Source organism: Hippocampus zosterae, chromosome 8 (assembly GCF_025434085.1).
Source record: "Hippocampus zosterae strain Florida chromosome 8, ASM2543408v3, whole genome shotgun sequence".
Classification (NCBI taxonomy): Eukaryota; Metazoa; Chordata; class Actinopteri; order Syngnathiformes; family Syngnathidae; genus Hippocampus; species Hippocampus zosterae.
Genome location: NC_067458.1, coordinates 17,786,106 through 17,806,052, shown reverse-complemented (window position 1 = coordinate 17,806,052; position 19,947 = coordinate 17,786,106). Strand labels below are relative to the sequence as shown.

At 44.5% G+C, this 19,947-nt stretch overlaps 1 protein-coding gene across 3 annotated transcripts in view; it reads left to right on the top strand.

Annotated features, from left to right (window-relative positions):
* Positions 1 to 19,947, top strand: part of ssbp4 (single stranded DNA binding protein 4) — a 97,406-nt gene that overhangs the window by 54,856 nt on the left and 22,603 nt on the right. For all 3 annotated transcript variants that reach the window (XM_052074829.1, XM_052074830.1, XM_052074831.1), the window contains one exon: positions 15,879 to 15,968. In XM_052074829.1, coding sequence (XP_051930789.1) covers positions 15,879 to 15,968 — 90 coding nt within the window. The remainder of the gene's footprint in view (positions 1 to 15,878; positions 15,969 to 19,947) is intronic.

The window sequence follows — 19,947 nt, the reverse complement described above, 5'->3', positions numbered from 1 at the left end:
TACAGACACACACACACACACGCACGCACACGTATGCATGCATGCACAATAAAAGCTGACCAAAGTGGGGCAGTTTGCTCCGAGTCTCATCCTTCTCCAGCCTCCTCCTCCCCTCCTCATGTAAACACAATGCTGCTTTCTGGATGTGGGATGCCTGAGGGACAGAGCGCAGACAGGAGTACCGTCACCATGACAACAGCTTCTCCGAGCTTGCCTGACACCCGGACACTATTGGCTGAGGGCTGCGGGGTGGGGTGGGATGGGAAGTGCGGAGATGGAGGAGGAGGGATGGGAAGGAAGGTGGGGTGATTGGAGAGAGAGTAAGTTAAGCAAGGGGTAAAAAGAGGAGGAAGGGGGGGGGGGGCGATATTGAGAAAAGGAGATAACGGAGGCAAACGACCCCATTTCTCCTCATGGGGTTGTGCAGTCTGCTTGTGTGGCTTTCACATAAAAAGAGGAAGAGAAGGGGGGGCTCGGGAGGTGTGTGTATGTGAGATACCGGGTGCATAAACCTGTGCGCATGTGTGTGTGTGGGTGTGGGGGGGCGTGTGTGTGATTCTCAGGGTCGTATGCACATGCCGCTGTTCTCTGTTGCATGTAAATGTTGGCACAGGCGCGTTGCTGAGAGCTAATAAGCTCAGCTCCCCCCCCCCCCTCCCAATCAGAGATATGCGTATATGTGTCTATACGCCGAATCATTAAGTCACATTATTTTTTTCAGCCAACAAAAAAAAAAAGAATTATTTTGCCCCAAAAAATAGACGACTTAATAGATGCCCCGCAACCGCTGCAGTTGAGTAAATATATGGGGCATTTTTCTGTCTGGCCACCCGTCTGTCATTATTTTTGGAAAAATAAAACTACGGTTTAAAAATTGATACCTTAACCTTAAGACATGCCCGGTATGTTCTGCTTTTGAGTAAATAATGTTGTTGTTTAAACTGATGTTTAAACATTGATGCCTGACCCCAAAGACATGCCTGGTACGCTCTGCAGTTAATTAAATGAAACAGCGTTAGCTACTAGCTAATGAAACACAATCATAGAGTTTTTTTTTATCCGGGGAAGATCTTTAATTCATAATAAATCAGGTTATTCATTGTGATATTTTTTTATTATATAATCTCTTGCAATGTTCTGAACTCCTTTTAGATATTTGAAGAGACGCTCTCTCCCTAATGGATAGCTGATACCTTCCCAGTTAAATAAATCAGCACCTCCATCCACAATTTGAGGAAGTACGGTAAATAAGAGTGGTGGTTTTGTCAGGAGAAAAAGTCCTTGATCGATCACTTGAATATTTTTTTAATGCTAATATCACTCTGAAGTTTCTGAACTTGAACTGAACTGAAGGTAACATGTAGCGAGAGTGGCTCACTGGTACCAGAGAGGAACTTCTAGAGTCGCTGATGCCTCTCCATAGTTGTGATCTGGTGGCATGACAAGGCCAACAGGGATCACATATTAAGCATCGCTGTACATGTATGTGGTGTGCGTGCGTGCATGCGTGCGTTGGCAGCCTTTCTGGCGCAGCACGAGGGACAAGCAGTGAATGAAATTGGTGAGTATGCGTGTGTGCGCGCGTGCTCGTGGGTGTGCAGTCTTCCCGCCGTTCTGTGATCACTGGCATATTTAGACTAATTATTGAAGAGGGGCAACATGTGTCTTCCTGAATATGATCTGCATGGTGCACGCTTGCTGTGCGCGGGTATAATAAACGTGTCGGGCTGCGCACCGCGCATGCCAAAGTGTATCCAGTTGCAGGCACCCACAAACACACAGTCATACACACACATACACACACACACACACAATGTAACAGCGTTTCTTATGTGCATCAGTCCAAATTTCCACACAAAGAAAAATGTCACCTCACACAAAGACAGAAACAAGAATATACACATACACATACACATGCACTCTCTCTCTCTCTCTCTCTCTCTCTCTCTCTCTCTCTCTCTCTCTCTCTCTCTCGCCCTCTCTCCTCTTCCTCTCTGTTTCTCTCTCTCTCACAAATAAAGAAACGTACATGCGTCAGCCCAAATGTACCAACGAAGACAGAAAGACAGGCACACACCTTCTTTCTCTTTATCACATACACATGTCCATGCACGCGCGCACACACACACACACACACACACACACACACACACACACACTCTCAAATAGAGCTTCCTGTGGAGCCCTGCCTAAATGTACCAACAAAACCAGAACAACAAGGACACAAACACACACTCCAGTTTCTCTGTCAGACATGCACACATGCAGCCACACACAGTCTAACACAGCTTCCTGTGTCGAGCATCCTTAATGTACTAAGAAAGACAGAAAGACAAGACCACATACACACACATTCATGACATTCTTTTACCGGAAAAAGCTGTCCCCATTTGCACACGTGCACATACGCACACATGCACTCATGCACGCACACACGTACAGTCTATCAGAGAATTCTCTGTGTATCAGTCAAACTTTGTCTCCTCAATACTGTCAAGGTGGGACAAACGAGGGTGGGTCCTCACTGCGACAGTAAGACAGGAGCACACGCACACAAAGCGGCCGTGGCGGAGTTTTCTTGTGGTGGTAACGTGCTCTCAAAGGTGATGCCGCATTAAGATACAGAAATACACACGTCGTTTGATTGATTGATTTATTTTTAACTACCCCCTAAAGTTCTTCCCATTTGGACACACACACACACACACACACACACACACACGAAAGCTCCATTTCTTTGTCTCAACTTCTGGTTCTCATTTAGGAGCCACTATTCCTTCGCCACCCACCCCTTCACGCTCACTGTGTGTGTGCGTGTGTGTGTGTGTGTGTGTGTGTGTGTGTGTGTGTGTGTCTGCTTGTGTGTGTGGGGGTGGAGCCAAAGAGGGTCAAAAGGAGGCAAGCATGTTCCACCTTCCTGCCACTGACTAATACTTGGAGACATCTTCTCCTCCTATCGCAAATGTCTTCATTTTATCCTTCTCTCTCTCTTTCTCACTCATCCGTGTTGTTCCCCGGCTTCGTTGTTGTGCTTCATTTTTTGTGTGTGGGTGCGTTGTCCGTACTTACAAGTGTGTGCGTTGTCCTCTCTTCCTGGGCGTGCGTGCCAATGCGACGCATGGCTAGCTTCCGCCGTGCCGTGGATATTTCTGTCAGCCTCCATTTATTTATTGATGGCGAACGCTGGTGAGCCTGCCTACACGTGCGCTCTGTGCGAAGCCGCTCTTCCTCCTCCTCCTCATCGTCTTCCTCCTCGGCCTCTGTTGTCTCCGAGTAAATATTTGTCAACCTCCATCCCGGCTGACCCAGGAAGTGTTGGCTCGGCGACCCCAGGAAGCCCTCTGTGCTCTCCGCCTCACTTGGCGTGATGGTTCATTGACAACAAGTCGTGGCAAGCGACGGGCAGACTCGCCTGAGTGAGCCAAAGAGGTCTTCCGAAACGAGAATGATAACAATCATGTCATGGCATATTTTCTTTCATGGCTTGATACAAATAAACGCCTTCCTCAAGGAAACCCCGCCCCTTTTCCCTCTTGGGAAGAAAATGAATTTGTATCATTGAAGCTATCCTTTGCACGTAAAACACATTTGAACTCTATTGCTAACCAAAACAGGAGTACCTACCGTGGCACATAAGCCATGTTGAGACTTACTGCATGTTACACCAAACAAGTTCAAGTTAGTCTACGAGTGGTCGAATGATTTCGGATTAATTTTACTCGACGAGATGGTGATGACAGTCGAGTCGACGTCGATTAATAGACGACATAACTGACACTTGTTTTTCAATCGGCAAATAGGTTTGCTTTCACCTCCAAAACTATTTTATACTCGCTTAACCCGACCAGCGAGGCGTTGGTGTTCTTCATGCCAAAACTAGGGCTAAACAATTCATCGAATGTAAATCGACATCATGTGGATGGATGGATAGAGTGAGTTTTTTTTCATGTTGACTTGGTATTTTGTAGCAGTTACTATCATACAATTAGATCTTACACACACACACCCACACACACCCACACACACAACATCTATTGATGCTTTTGTGTTATGTTGCTGTGGTATTGTTGAAACACTCAAGTGATTTTCCGTTTCGTCCTTATCTGTTCTGCGGATCTCCCCCCTCGTTTATTCTTGCTACTTTCTCTTTTGCGAAACATTTTTGCCCTTCAGCGGGGCCACGTGACCCCCCAAGGGAGGGGGCCCTCCTCGCAGTTTCAGCAAGTCCCACAGACCAGCCATTGTCTTGGGAATGTGGTTTTCGGTCTCCTTCTCCGCCCCCTCCTCCTCCTCCTCCCTGTCTGGCAGCAGACAGGCGAAGGTGTTGTTTGGTCGGCGGGAGACTTAAGACGAGAACCCGACTTACCTCGAGAGTGGGATTCCCAAGAATGCTGAACTTGACAGGGTGGATGTCTCTCTCACTGTTTTTCCCTGATTAACTCTGACAGTTGTTTTGCGCCGGTGCACCTAATATTGCGGATAAACCTTGAAAAGTTACCTCTGGGCAAGTGTGAGCTGCCACTTGGTTTTCTTTGTTGCTCTTGTTACCGCCGTGAGTTTATCACGACTGCACAGTGGATGAAATCAAACGAAATTCATCGATTAAACACGATGAAAATCGTCACTTCCCCCCTCCCCCTGCAGCAGCAATATAAAACTGTTTTACAAGAGCATATTTTATATAAACACACCGCAAATGACTGATATCGGACAGATTTAGCACCAGAAACATCTATTTATGAGCCGTTTACATTTCTCTCAGATTGTAATGATGTGTAGCAAAAGCTCCTTCCAAACCGCCCATTTAACACCGAAAACGGCTTTTATGTTACTTGTCCTGTGTATAAGGTATCGATGCAGGAAATTAAGCTGCCGCTTCGTCACACAGGTAGTTTCAGAAGCGTAACATCACAAGTATGTAACGGAATATCAAGATCCCATCACTGCACAAGGCCCTTTGTGTTGAAAGCAACGGTCACTCTCGCGCTGCCTGATAATTTATATCATTGAACATTTTATTCATTGAAATCATGAATAATTTTCGGTGTGTACGGCTTTAAAAGGCGGGGCCTGGCCCGGTGAGTGACATGGGTGTCCGTGAATGAGCTTGTGCAATGCATTTTTAATTGAACCATTGACAATAATAAATATACTTTTTAGGAATTTTGGATGAACACATTACTGTATTGTAATGTTGGTCATTATTATGGTACTTGGAGATCTACATATCTTTTTAGGTCGTATGTGGTGTTTAAAAGTTAAAAAAAAACTGTGCTCCACTCATTGGAAAGTGTCATTTTGTGCGTGGGTGATGAAGTGCTGCCTCCGCGAATGAAAATACAAATTGTGTTGAGACGGTCTTCGCGGCGGTTTGACCGCTCACCTAGTCTCAACGCCCTAGGCTGCGCCCTGGTCGTCATGGTAACGAGAGCCCCACTCTGCATTGTACAGGCGGCGGTTTTAGCTTTGAATTGCTTCAAGTAGCGATGAATCGGCAGGATTTAACCTGCTCAATTAATTGCTTATCACGCTAAACGCTAAAGGTAAGGAGGCTTCAGGGTAAAATGTGTGCAGGTTGCAGTATTTAGGTTTGCGCTCGCTGGCTCACCCTCGATGTCACATGGCGATTGACTGACTGAAGGGATGACGCAACATGACGCACAATAAAATCGTTCCCTCGTCGCAGACTACCAAGCGAATGTTTCCATTTATCAAAACGTTTCAATCCCAAGCTGTCGGTTTGGCCTTTGGAGGTGGAGGTGGTCTACGCACTGCTGCCTCGGGGATATGAAATGGAAATGAGTTGTGTATGCGTATTTGTGTATGAGTGTGTGTGTGTATCTGTATGTATGTGCGCGTGTGTGTCTCATTGCCCAACCCCCCCAATGTCTGGTGCTCAAGAGGACCGCTCCTTTGGGAATGCCTCTTCCTGCCCGGCTCCACGCACACATTAACACACACATACACAGACGCGCGCTAAAATAGAAGCGGGTTGAGTGGATCAGACTGGCGTGCGATGGTTTTAAATGTCTCGCCTGTGTCTTGTCGGACTCTAAACATAAGCGGCGCATCCGCACGGGGCGGGGCGGAACGTCCGACGGTCGCAGGTGGCGAAACGGAACGGACTCTGTGCACAATCCTCGCCAGGGCGATTACGCAGCTCTGGGGGTTTTTTTGTTGGGTTTGTGTTGGTGACATTATGCAGGATAGCATGCAAATTTCTTCAGTGCTTCAAGCCAAAGGCGTCTGACTGCAGCGTCCACCGTATTGCTGTAGGCTGCATGGAATATATGCACACGCACACCAAAAAAAAAAAATGTAAATAGCGGTGTTGTTTTCCTAACCCGCTTGCTTGGTAGCTGTGAGTTTTGAGCAGATTTGGGATACTTTTACCAAAGGTTTGGTTAATTATTTTGACCCAGCACATTGAGTTGAAGATTGGCTGACATTCGTTGCGCAGGGAAGATAAAGTCAAAACAATGCAACATTCAGAGGAATTGATGGTGGTTGCCTAGCTCAGTGGGTCACCAATCTGACACAAAGTCACATGGGGCGTGGTGGGGGGGTCAAGGTTCAAATCTGGGTCAATGTGAATGGTATCATCCAGTTGGAATTCTTGGCATGACTTTTTAGGCCACATGGCGCTTCCCTGCCACTGCCGGGAGCATCCTTGGTAGAAACTGTACCAAACATATCATGCACTCTAAAAAGGGTTGGGTCAAAAACCTCCCAACCTGCACCAAAAAGCTACCGACACATCTTTTAGGGGTTTTCATTACCCCCCCAAAAATAACTAAATTGGTGACTCGGTCGTCCAGTGGTTAGCGCGTCGACCTCACGGTGCAGAGGTCGTGGATTTGATCCTAGGTGTGGATGTGAGCGTGGATGGTTGTTCGTCTATTTGTGCCGTGCGATTGGCTGGCAACCAGGTCAGGGTGCCACCCCCCCCCCTCCGCCCCCGCCTACTGCCCGAAGACAGCTGGGATAGGCTCCAGCCTCCAGCATGCCCCGCGACCCTTGTGAGGATAAAGCTGGTCAGATAATGGATGGATGGATGAATAACTAATTAAAAAAGTTGGATCAAATGAAAAACCCATAATTACCCCTCCTCCCGCCCCAGAAATGCTTTTGTTTGCGGGTTATTGATTTTAACCCACCTTCTGGAGTTAAAAGAACAAACCCAAAGGTTGAGTCAGTCCCTTTTGACCCACATTCGGTTACTTTTTGACAAAGTGTGCAATAGGCTCACCGTGGCAACCGCTGATAGCGTAAAGTTCCTTCTTCTGCGTCGAAAATGACAGTCATCAAATGAGTATTATTTCTAGCCGCAGCTTTGAACCCGTGCAGCTTCCCCGTCATAATGCACCTCTCTCCTCTTCTGACCAGATCAAAACAAGGAGACAAAAAAAAATGCATCAGTACAATCCAAAAGATTGCCAGAGAATAAGGAGGTAGATACTGAATTACAAAGAAGGTTGCCAGAAACGCTTTTCCTTTTTTAATAGTCCCGTAGGAGGTCTGGCTGATGAAGTGTTATGTTATTACATCTTGGCAAAAAAAAGTTGGCGCTGCAACACGTTTCGGTAGCAAGTGTGGAAGTGCGCCTGTAGGTTGGATGACACCCTGAAAAATGCAAAGATCGTAACGGCCTCTGTTTGCATTTCTGAAATATACGGAGGCTTGAGACAAAATGTTTGTTCCCACGCTCAAGCTTTTGCCATCACCAATCCTTTCTTCGCTGCTCAAGAAAGTTTCCCCAAGTCATGTTTGAGCTTTTATTTTATTTTATTTTTAACTGTCATACTGTAAAAGTGTAAAATGAGGAAATGAGGCCATCGGTATTTGACAGTGTAGACGTTGCCGTTTTTGGAAGCTTGCCGATGGCTCGCCCGCCGATTGACATCGGGGGGGAACGTTGCAAAACGCCATCCGGCAAGTCGTTTGTCTGCCCCCGAATTACGCTCAGCACCAGTTTGAGAACTTTTAGGGGTCAGGCAATGACAAAAGGCCCGATTCAGTGGATTTTTTGGAAGAATGAGTACGCTTTTTCACGAGTTTTTTCATATGATGCCGAGCAACCTGACGAGTAAATTGTACCACACGTTTGAGCAGTGTGACTTTTTATTGTTATAATATAGCGGCCAGAGCAAAAAAATAAATAAATATAGAGATGAATAAAACCTGGCTTCTCGCTTGACAAATCACACCATCATTTTGGTGGCCCACTAAAATGATAACGGCTCGCTTCAAAATGTTAAGGGAGTCGCAGTTTTTGCGTGGTTGGTATTGTGTGCGAGGATCAGTCGGCAGCTGCGCGGGTGTCCTTTGTTGACGATTGTTCAGTTCGGTCACGTTTTGGCCGCGCCGCTCGCCGCGCGGCATCCTAATTGTGAGCGTCAGTCAAGCTGGGATTGAGGAGTAAATACTATTTTCTTCCGTTTGAAAGTGAGCGTTTGATTTCCAACGTTTGCGACACCGAGGTTGACGCGCTTTGCCAGATTCGCCTAACTCGATGCAGTAACTCCGCATCGCCGTCAATTGGAGCATATTCACTCTTTATGAGTTCAATCAAGTGTGATGCATCTGTGATTTTTTTTTTTTTTTTATGGATTCATTTCATTCTCCTCCAGCATAACCCCGGAAAAAAAATCATGGGGGCTAATGTATGGTGAAATAGAATAAAACACCACGAGCCCCCCCCCCCCCAAAAAAATAAATAAATACATTGGAATCTCACATGAACATATTTAATCTGGGCAGGTAAAAATAAATAAATCTTTTTATTTCCTTTGTCCCTCCAGACTTGAGGGATAGCCTTTAATAATATAATAATAATTATTATATTGTTTTATTAATTATTATTAATTAATAATAATTATATTATTAATTAATTAATAATAATACTGAATATGCAGCCTTCGTATCCATTTTGCTGCAATTATATTTATCAATTACATTTGGGAACGGCTTTGCAAACTTGTGAAAAGCAGAAACGTGACACTATTTACACATATAATTGTCTTTACCCCGACTATATTAGATTCACCTTTGCTCTCCTCGTCTCCAATTATTTACGTCTCTTCCTGAAGCCCGATGCACGGAACGTAACAGAAGCGTGTCGCCTCAGCAAATCAACGTTAAATGCCACTCTGTATTGCTCGCTAAATGTCATAACGTGAAGGGTTTGCGAATACAGTACCTTCCCACCAGCAATGTATGTGTGTGTGTGTGTGCGCGCGTGTGTGTAGGTGTTATTTATCATGAGGCTCAGACACTAAATGCATTCCTGGTGTTTTGGCTGCCAATCTCCATACCCTTTGTGGCGCCAAGTCTTTTTCGTCTGCTGCTTTACTTTGCACACGTCGCCGCTTTGCAGCAAATTCCACCCGCTTCACATGGCAGCAGTTGGCCTGCGGAATGGTTTTCCTTTCACGTGTAGGTACAACATATAAGCATGTGCTCGCAGAATTGGATGTTTTTCTTTTTTTTTTTTTTTTGCAGAGCGCAGTATGTCCCATGCTTCCATTGTAATGCCCCCCCCCCCCACCCATCTTTATGATTAGTGGATGTCGAGGTGAAAGCGTGCCTGATGAAATGTGCGCTTGCTCTTTGATTTAAAGGCGGTGGCGGGTTGTTTTTCACCTATGAGGATTTATGTCCGGTACTCCTAAACAGAAGAGGAACAAGAGTCTCTTTCACTCAGAGATCCGGCAATATTGCCGCAGCATTTTTTTTTCCTCTCGCGGTTAACCAAGCGAAGTCGACACATTGACACATAATTTATTTGTTCCAGTTATACAAATTGACGATGTGGAAAAAGCTAGTTGATCAGGTATAGTACCGGGCACCAGTCAATGTTGGTACCGTATTTCCTGCACTATAAGGCGCACCTTCAATGAATGGCCTATTTTAAAACTGTTTTCATATGTAGGACGCACTGCATTATAAAGCGCACAGAAGCTACAATGGTGGCTGCGGTTGCACTATGCATCCACTAGATGGTGGTATGCTAAAGGGAGTGTAATACAATACAATAGTGCTGCAGCTGCAAAAAAGCCATGAGAACTGGTCACAAACACGGACATGAAACATATAAATACAAATGGAAAAACAATAAATGAAAGACAAATGTTCTGAAGAAAATTGATTCAACAAAAAGGCACACAAACCTTGTGTGCTTGCATCCACAAGGGGCTAAATATCCTTCAAAGTCTTGCTTGTCCCCTTTTACCTTCGTTTAGTCAATAGTGATCTATGCTTTTGGTGTTATCTTTGTTTCATAGTGGCTGCGCAGAGCTTCAAAAGTAGTTTTCTGTTTGCGTATGTGTTGGCGAATGCACATGTCAATTCGTGTCGGGCAGAACCCTTTTAGGTTACAATTGGTTCCTGCTAATAATCACCAACAGATGGCATCGGAACACTAACAGGGTAACAACTCAACGGGGGGTAAAAAGAGACTGGAATTGTATATATAAGGCGCATCGGATTGTCGGGCGAAGTGTCGGCTTTTGAGAAAATCAAATGCTTCTAGATGCGCCTTATAGTGCGGAAAATACGATCCATCGCCAGACTTCTCGAAGAAAGCTAAAAAAACACATCAGCAGTCTCTGAATGGATCGCTTCCCTCACTCTCTCCATCCGTCTCTCACCGCACACCTTTCATCCCGCCGCATTTAGCTTTGTCTCTAGCCTTCGAGCGTTCCCTAATTAGCAGCGTTAATGATCTTCAATTAGGCACCTAGCTGCAAATGCTTGTTCCATTCATAGAGTCCGCGTGCGCGTTTGTACCGATTCTCTCGTGGCGACATGGAGTACCTAATGAGGGAGTGAAAGGGCACCGGCCGAGCGAGTGGCGGTGGATGTCGGGATCACATGGGTGTGTGCGTGTATGTTTGTGTGTGTAATTAAAGAGCAGTGGCAGCAGGGGGGGGACCTGTGTTCGAAAGGGTCACCCGGGTGAGCAGCAGGCCGTCGGCAACCTATGGTCATTAACTACCGACACTGCCAATAAAGGCTTTGGCGAGTGAATGCATTTGCGTGGTGTGTATCTGCATATGGAAGTATCGCATCGCATAGAAAACCCTCATTTAATTTGAGCAATTTAAAAAAATAGATTCATATACATTATTCTGACTTGCGAGTAAAAAAATTGATACTTAACCCGAGTATCCTAAACTTGCGGACGCGAATCCGACCACATGCCAAAGTATAAAAAGAAACGAAACGTTAAAAAATATTCGGTGTATGTAATTAAAGTGTTATTGGCTGGAAGAAGCCATTTTGACTGAAAGTTTGAAGTTGTCAGGGTTGGTTCCTTGCCCATTTTGAAAGCTAGTGAAGATGACATCCCCTTGACATTTGGAAGTAAACACACGTGATGTGAGCATGCTTCAAAGAAAACATCTCTGTAGCGGACCATCACAAACATTTATCCATTCGATCCCACTCAGGTGGTAATGTAGCACACCTTCATTGTGTGTGTCCTGCATTCTGTGTGTCCTTCTCTGCAGTCTAACGCTCAAATCAAAATCAAGTTTACTGGCCTTGTCGTCGTTCCTGTTTTTATCTCGTTCTATGAATGGATGTGTGGAATTATTTTATCGGCTCGGGTAGTACTGTCAGAGCAGCATGTACTTCATGACCCCTGGGAGGCATTCAGTGAACCACTGACCACGCGTGGAAATCCACCCATTCACATTTTATTTTTGTGGGAAACATAAAAAAATAAATCATAAAACATTTTTATTCCCTTTTTCATCTTGCCTTAAAATGCTGCAATAATTTGCCAAAGCCCTGGACAAAAGAAAAACATCAATTGGTGTCAAGGAAGTCAAACCTCAAATCACCTTTCCCTACTAAAATGAATGGAAATGCCATTATTCCGTTCCAGTCTCCCCACAAAAAACAAACCCAAAAGTTGTCTTTTATTATTTTTTTAATGAGAAAAAATATCACTCAATGCTATTGTACTAAATAAAAATACACAGCAACTACATTGTTTTGGTCAATGGTGAGTCAATTGAGTGGCCATTGCTGCACAGCTTAGCCCCGTAGGAGCAGTACAGACAAGACAGACATACGGAAACACTGCACATGGATTCCTGTACTGTACAGATTTCTGAGCTCATCACAGCTCCTCTCAGAGGATAAAGAATCTATGACCACAAACACTTCTACATTGAATCTCTAAATGCGTTGCTGCTCCGTTTATGCGAAAATAATAAATAATGATGACTGACAATGACGGACTGCGGATTCCACCGCTGGCGAATGACGGAAGTTCACTGATGCACACATCACTGGTTATATGTCCGTTTCCCATTACATGGGGGTGTTAGCATTAAACTAGCAGACTAAAAGTGACTGACGTATTCTATCTGGAAAAACATACATTAATAGGTTGGGTCACTCCTATCTCAAGGTCCCAGTTTATCCTGTTAATACCCATAGAAATGTCAGTTGAACATGGAGCATGATCGATGAACTGTTGTATAGTGAGGAAACACTGTAGAGTCCCGCCAGATAGTGCCTTCTCTCAGGACTTCCTGATCTGAGGTACTTTCTTTTTTTCACTCTACACTCTCTCGTCTACTGCAGCTTTACGCACTCCCGCCTCTGCTTATCACGGCGGGATCGCTTCGACTGACAGACTTATTGGACCACTTGTGGTTGAGGGAAGAGGAGGTGAAGGAGGGTCGCGACAGAAGGTCCACGGGAAGGGGATAGCGGTGATGTCGGTAGTCATGAGGAATTGCCGGCTTGCTTTGTGAGGTTATGGAGACTCCAAAGCAGCAATTTTGACTATTATGTGTGGAGATCGAACAGATATTCCCAGACACGCTTGCTGATGTACCAGCCGGGTTTCAGTGGCCAGCAGGTAGTAGGATGTCGGTCTGCTTGTTTGGAACCAGATAACAGCGGATCTATTACTCCCCGGAAGCGGCGGTCTGATCTCCACATTGATATAGACGCTCGTTCGCTGTCTGAGGGCCATCCAGCCAGCCTGGCAGGCAAAGTAGCCATTGGCATGGAGCTGAAGAGCTTCACAAAGCAACGGGGCAAAGGAGAGCGGGCCCCTCTGTTGTTCGAGAGCCATCAAACCTGAACTGCAGACGGAAGTGTCATCCCACTTTTTACCTTAAATGAGTCAGGACTTGTGAAAGTGTGACATCCACCCTCATTTGCCCTCAATTACTCACATTAGCTTGAGTGTGAACGTGTGAACTTCACAAATTTTCAGCGCCATCAAGAAACGTGGCAAATGAGCTTTTAGTCAAATCAAAGCACACACCGAATTAAATGTGAGTGTTATTTGTCCACCGTTAGCATCTCATGCTAAACGTCTGGAGCTGGTTTTCCATGAGACAGCACTGGCTTTGTGAGGGTCGGTCAAATTTCCTTCAAAGCAGAATAAATTAGCAAATACCACATAGCACTGAATACTTTAGTTGTAATTACCGAACGCTTGAGTCAAGAGGGAGAGCAAGGGCAGAAAGAAGTGTCCTCTATGAAGTAAAATAACGGGGCCCAAAATATTAAGCGGCGGCCCGTTTAAAAATCCGGGTTTTTTTGGAGGCAGAGGGCATTTTTTTTAATCGACACATGACCCCATTACAACATAAGACAAAGACATTCAAATATCTGACAACAAAAAGATGGGATTGATTTTTGGCGTTGATTGTATACTGCCAAATATCAGAATCAACATAGGCCTCAAAAAAGAAAATTTATTTATCAATCGGGCCTGATATTACGCGACAGACACCAGAACTGAGCCACAGCAACAGGGTACACTGGCAAAAACCTAAAGGCAGCCAGAAGACAGATCACTGCAGCAAAATGGAGACTGTGAAGTATAATACTGCAGCGTTTAGAGATACAGTAAGGCACAGCAACGGGATTAGACATAGGTCTGATTCATGAGCAGACCTGTGGCAGACGAAAAAATGTCTGCTGCAGAAAAGCGGAGAATGCGGAGTGTAATATTGCAATGTCCAGTGCTAACACATGGCAACCAGGTTTGCTGTGTGTCATTTAAAAGGAAGCTGAGGGCATTAAAAAAAAAAAGTCAGTAGGTCAATTGGAGCGAAATGGAGACTATGGGCATGTCATGCTGCGATGTCCAAAGGTGAGAGAGAACAACAGGTTAAAATAACATCAGCATGTGTGATATTTGGAGGGAGATTGAGGGCAACAATAAAAGGGTCCGATGCAGCAAAGTGGAGACTGTGGAGTATAATACTGCGAAATCCAGGGCTAAGTCATGACGACAGTGTTAGTTACCTTTGGCATATGCGTGGGTTTTTTTGAAACATGACATCAGTCCAAGGGAATCAAGAAAACGGTCTGCTGCAGCAAAATAGAAACTGTGGAGTACAGAATAATCCCGCAGCATTCAGACGTAAACGGGTGCATGAGGGTACACAAATGTCCCTCTCGTTGGTTCTGGGCATGGTTGTACATGATTGCCGTAATGTTCTTTTTTTTTGCCGGCGAGGGGACAATGACGATAACGGTGGACAACAGAGATCTATCTGACGGCATCTCACTTTTCGCTTTGCGTCTCTTCCTCATTTTCGTTTTTCCTCTCATTCTCTCTCGCTCGCTTTCCCTCCGCCACCCCGGCCATGCTGTTGATTGACGGTCTGAGGGTTTTAATGGGCACTGGAGTGCAGGAGCTGAGGTCGGGGTTGTCATGGCAACTAGGAGAAGGGGGCCTTTTGCTGCTGCTACTGCTGCTGCTGCTGCTTCACCTGCGTGGTGTGTGGAGCCTTGCACTCTTCTTGCACGTAAAAATCAAATTGTGAACGTCTTGACCCTCTAAGTCCTCTTTAGAGGCAGAAATGGGCACTTTTTTTTTTTTGGCTACACTCTTTTCCCAGTTGATTTCTATCCTTCTGTTATAGATCCTACTCCCTGGTATTTTAGCTGTGTTTTTTAAGCAGCATTTCTCCGTCCAGTCGTCGTTTCCCCCCCAAAACCGCCACAAATTAGGCGTTTTATTAAGGCCGGGTCAAGATTAGCGGGGTGTCATGTCTCGAGCTATTTTCGTAAGAGAACATGAAACAAAAAGACTCATCCGATTGAAGCAAATCTCCAAGGAAAAAAAAATCTGTTATTGCCTTTCTCGGGTGTCACGACAGGTCCAAGACAAACCTGTGGAAAACATAGCCGGATGTGCCTCAATAGCCTGGAGACAAACAGGACTGTATGACCCAATACAAACAAAGTCAGAAAATGATGGAACCCACGTGAGGAAGGTTCCCAAATTTGTGTTTTCACAAAATCCAAGGCCGGTGTATAAATAAATTGGCCAAACGATTATTTAATAAAATGGGTGAATACAAAATAGATTCAAAAGGAATGAATACCATTTAGATTAACTGATTTCAGGCAATCACTGAAACGAGTTGAATTCCTCAAATTTTACAGGACCTTTGACAATGAAGTAGTAAATCACGGGTCACCAACCTTTTTGAACATGAGAGCTATTTCCTCGGCGCTGATTAATGGTAAGGGCTGCCAGTTTGAGGCACGCTTAAAATATGAAATTTGCTCAAATGACCTTTAATTAAGGTATCATTAATAACGGATGATATTCTCCTTTATGATGATGCCAATCATGATTTAACAAGGTAGGAAATAGACGAATGTCAATATGCAACACTTTTTTTTTTTTGATGATACGTTTCCAGGAAATTACAATATCCCACCACTGGTGAGTTATTTTCAGAGCAGGTCCGCGGGCGAAAGAACGGAGGGTTGTGATTTGGACTGCAAGGTCATTTCTTTATTGTTGTATCATACCCATAGATGATTGCCGTAGTTGGATGATTGCTCAACATGGCTCAATATCTGCTCCCTGTGTTGTTTTCCAGAGTGCGGCCGCCGCCCCCAGTCCAGTGATGGGCAACATGCCGCCCAACGATGGCATGCCGGGAGGACCCATGCCTCCAGGTTTTTTTCAAGTAAGGACCCACAACAAATTTCCCTCTGATTTTTTTCCCATTGATGCATTGCATTGGACATCTAAAGTACTTTCAGTCACGCAGCACTTACATTCTGCTGTTTCTATTTCTCCAAATCACATTCTGCGACACAAATTGCATTGTCTTTGTTGTACACTTTTAAAACTGCTGGGTTCACAGCAAACCCAAATTGGGTGTGATTGCAAACTCAGCGGTGGGACCAAAAGGTTATTTCTATGCGGCCACATTGAGGTGGGGATTTGACCCAACACTTGGGGTCAAGATTGAGAGCCCGCAAGGGGTAAAATTTACACATACTGATGAGTTAATGCCACCAAGAATTGGATTACCAGGTTATCAGTACAGCTATGATTCACCCTTTCATGCACCCTGGAACCTGATAAGCTGTCCCTGAAAGGGTTAGAAATAATCAGATTTTTGTGAGCAACATTTTTTCTTACGGTGAAGAAGCTTTGCTCTGTCAGGGATCACCACACCCAGTCAATTTGTTGAGCCCAGTTTTTACACCTGACACAACCCACCCATTTTTACCAGCAGGCTGATTACCCAAACCAGGATTTGAACCCTGATCCCTGTGTCCAAATTCAGCAGTCTTACCCACTGAGTCATCCAGCCACTTCAACAACTTAATATCTTTATCCCAGCCAAATTATAATTTAAAAAAAGATTCCAACCCAATTGACTGGGTCAAAAATAATTAACTCAACCTTGGGTAGAAGTAACCCAATCTGTTCATGATCCACAGCTACTCAGCGAGTGAGTTCGTAAGCAACACTGTATTTTTTGTGTGTATTTGTATGTTCCCCCGTCATTTCTGAAATTGTCAAATTTGAAAACATTGTACACCACAGGTGTCAAAGTCAAGGCCCGGGGGCCAGATCTGGCCCGCCACATTATTTTATGTGGCCCGCGAAAACAAATCAGGCATTTCAACTTCCATGATGCTTGCTAGAGTCTGAAACAAAACGTCAAATTGTCATGACATGTAATCCATCATCACAATATTTGAACAAGCCTTTATTCTTGACTTCTGATTTCAAAACAGGTTATCCATCAATTTGCTGTTCGCTCTGCATGTAATAAGTGGAGGTGGTTAAACATTTTGGTTATACAAAGTCATAACGGCCCTCCAAGGGAACCCTGTTGCACACCATTTAAGCTTGGGGCCAGCACTTGAGTATTTGCTTCTTCAGACATGTCTTTTGAGTTACTGTCATGATTAGATTTTTCGAATGAAACATTCCAATACCTTTGTATATACAATTTTATTAAACTGTCAGCTCTTCAGCATTCATTCCTTTGGTAAATGTTATTTTCACGCTATGTACAGTTTGTATGTAAGACTCCAATCCAGCAATGACAAAAACCTCCTCCCCCTCCCTTGACCACCTTTAAACCCATCTTTCTGTCTCCTCCTCCTCTTTTTTTTTTAGCCTCTTTAGCTGCCCTAATCCCTGTCCAGATGTGCGCCCTGCTCTGTCGCCCCGCCCCCCGCCCATATGTCACACGGCCGGCTTGTTGACTCCTTGTGCACTTTGTAGCCTTTTCTCCTCGCTTTGTAGCCCAACTAACCATGGCAGCCTCAAAGTGTGTCAGGGAAGGTGGAAAGAGAGGAGACTGTTCTACCTAGTTTGTGTTGCTTCACTAATTCCTCCTGTCATCGTTGTTCTCTGAAGGCTGTCTACAGGGGTCTCAGTTTGCACACACGCAAGCCTTTTACGGTACACTTTGCCGTGACCCACATCCAACTAGTTTGAAATTAGGAGGTTTGGCATAGCCTCTATCTCTTTGAAAGAAGGTGTCCTGGCTAAACGTGACTTAACAAACAAAACGGAGATTAGTTTTATGATGGCATGTAGATGAGAATTCATATTTCATGGCTGTTTTTCTCGTGGTGGTGTCCTTGAGCACAACTTTATTGGCTTTGTCAGGAATGAAGCATGATGGTGCGCACAGACTGTCGTGTCGTAAATGAAATATATTGTAGGTGTACACTACTGTTGAAATGTTTGGGGTCACCCAGATAATCTTTGGCTTTCAACGAAAACATAGCGTTGTATGTACAATTAACCCTTTCACGCACCCTGTAACCTGACATGATAAGCTGTCCACTGTAGTAACCGCTGTGCCTGAAAGGGTTAAAAAGTTTTGACGGTCACTCGCAAATGTGCCTATTTTCCAAAACAACACTTTAAAAATTTTGTTTAGATTTTTTTTACATCCTATTAATCCTTTCTACAATTGTATTTTTGATGAAAAATTTTCACTTGGGAGAAATGTGTATATACAGTTTGTTTAAAAAAGTATGGATTAAAGTTGTGAATGAATCGGTGGTGACTCGAACTGAGATGTGAAATCGCCATTAAGGACGAATGCAAAATCCGATTTTTTGGGGGGAGAGAGCTTGCAAACTTGGATGCTGGAGCAGAGACGAACAGTCCCACGTTAGCTTAGCGGTAGCTTAGCTAGCATGTATGACAGTACAAGGATGTATTTAAAACTTTACCAAAAGCGAAAAGAAAACCCCAACCTGGGTCTGCCGTTGGAATCCTGGACTTTATAGTAAGTTATTTTAAAATAAAAAGGAAAAGATTTCTTTCGGATGACGTGGCTGCGTTAGCGTGTCAGTGTACACGTGTGATTCGGGGCTCGCTGGTTAAATGGTAGCTGAATAGCGAAGGCGCGTTTTGGCTGCCAATCCAATATCTAGACCAGGGGTCACTAACATGATGTCCGTAGCGCTCAGTTTAAAAAATGTTGGTGATCTCTGGTCTACACTTTTTTTCCATTCATGGAATGATATCATTGAATAAAACTGCTTTTCATTGATTGTGATGCCAAACTGTAGAGATGGATGGATGGATACAGAACGTGGATATCATTTATATAAATATAAATTAAATTGACGGTAAAATTAATGAAAATGAATGCACATTTTTGTCAGAAAAGTTTACCGTGTGCAACGCAGCCATTTGCATGCATGTCCATGTGCGCACGGATGAGATGCGCGTGCGTGCGTGCGTGTCAGGGTCGCGCAGAATGTTAATGTTGTATGAGCAGCGCGCAGGCAGGGGGAAAGCTATCTGGTGGTGTTGCGTGAGTGACACGCCGTGCCATAAATAGACCTTGTGCGCATGACAGACAGACAGGCGGACAGACAGAATGGCAGAGGGGATGCAGGGAGTAACAAGAGGAATGGAGGCATGACCGCATTCTTCACCGTCTTCGGTCGAGAACATGCAGTGAAAACGGCAAATACAGGATGTGCACATGCGTTTGACCTGCGGTTTGTCGGATAACACGGCATGCGCGTAGCATTCATTTCTCCCTAATTTTGATTATTGTTTTTTATTGTCACATTTCATTTCATTTTGACAGCACGTCAGCTCAGCAACAGCTCTCACACATTCGATTTCTTCAACAATTGCATTCTCTTGTAGTCATTTTTTTTCGAGTTACATTTTTGTTTGCAACTATGCGAAGCTCCGTGAGCGACACTGACTCGAACGCATGGCTGAAGTTGAACGTGGGTGGCTTTTTGAAATGACGTTTGCCATTCTTTACATGAACTGCATCATCTTTTGAAACCCCTGCCAGAGTATGGCTTTTGCCACGAGTGCTTCTAATTAACCGGCAGGTAAACACGCTTTACCTACGCTGAGCTGACGTCAACTCCAAAGTTATGCAACACCGCTATCTGCTGGCGTTTGCCTGTCACTGCAGTTACGTGGATGCTTAAATACCACAGACAAGCTGGGCGAGAACCTCTCCTCCATCCACCTGTTAAAAATCCACCTTGATGAAAATAGGGATTATACTTGACTGTTATAAATGTCCCCGGCAGCCAATGAGTTCAATTGTTTTGGAATAGCTTTTTCAAAATGATTTTTATTGTTATTCGCCTTTTCTGTCATCTCTCAATTGCCAACAGCATTCCGGTTAGCGTCAGGTCCTCAGA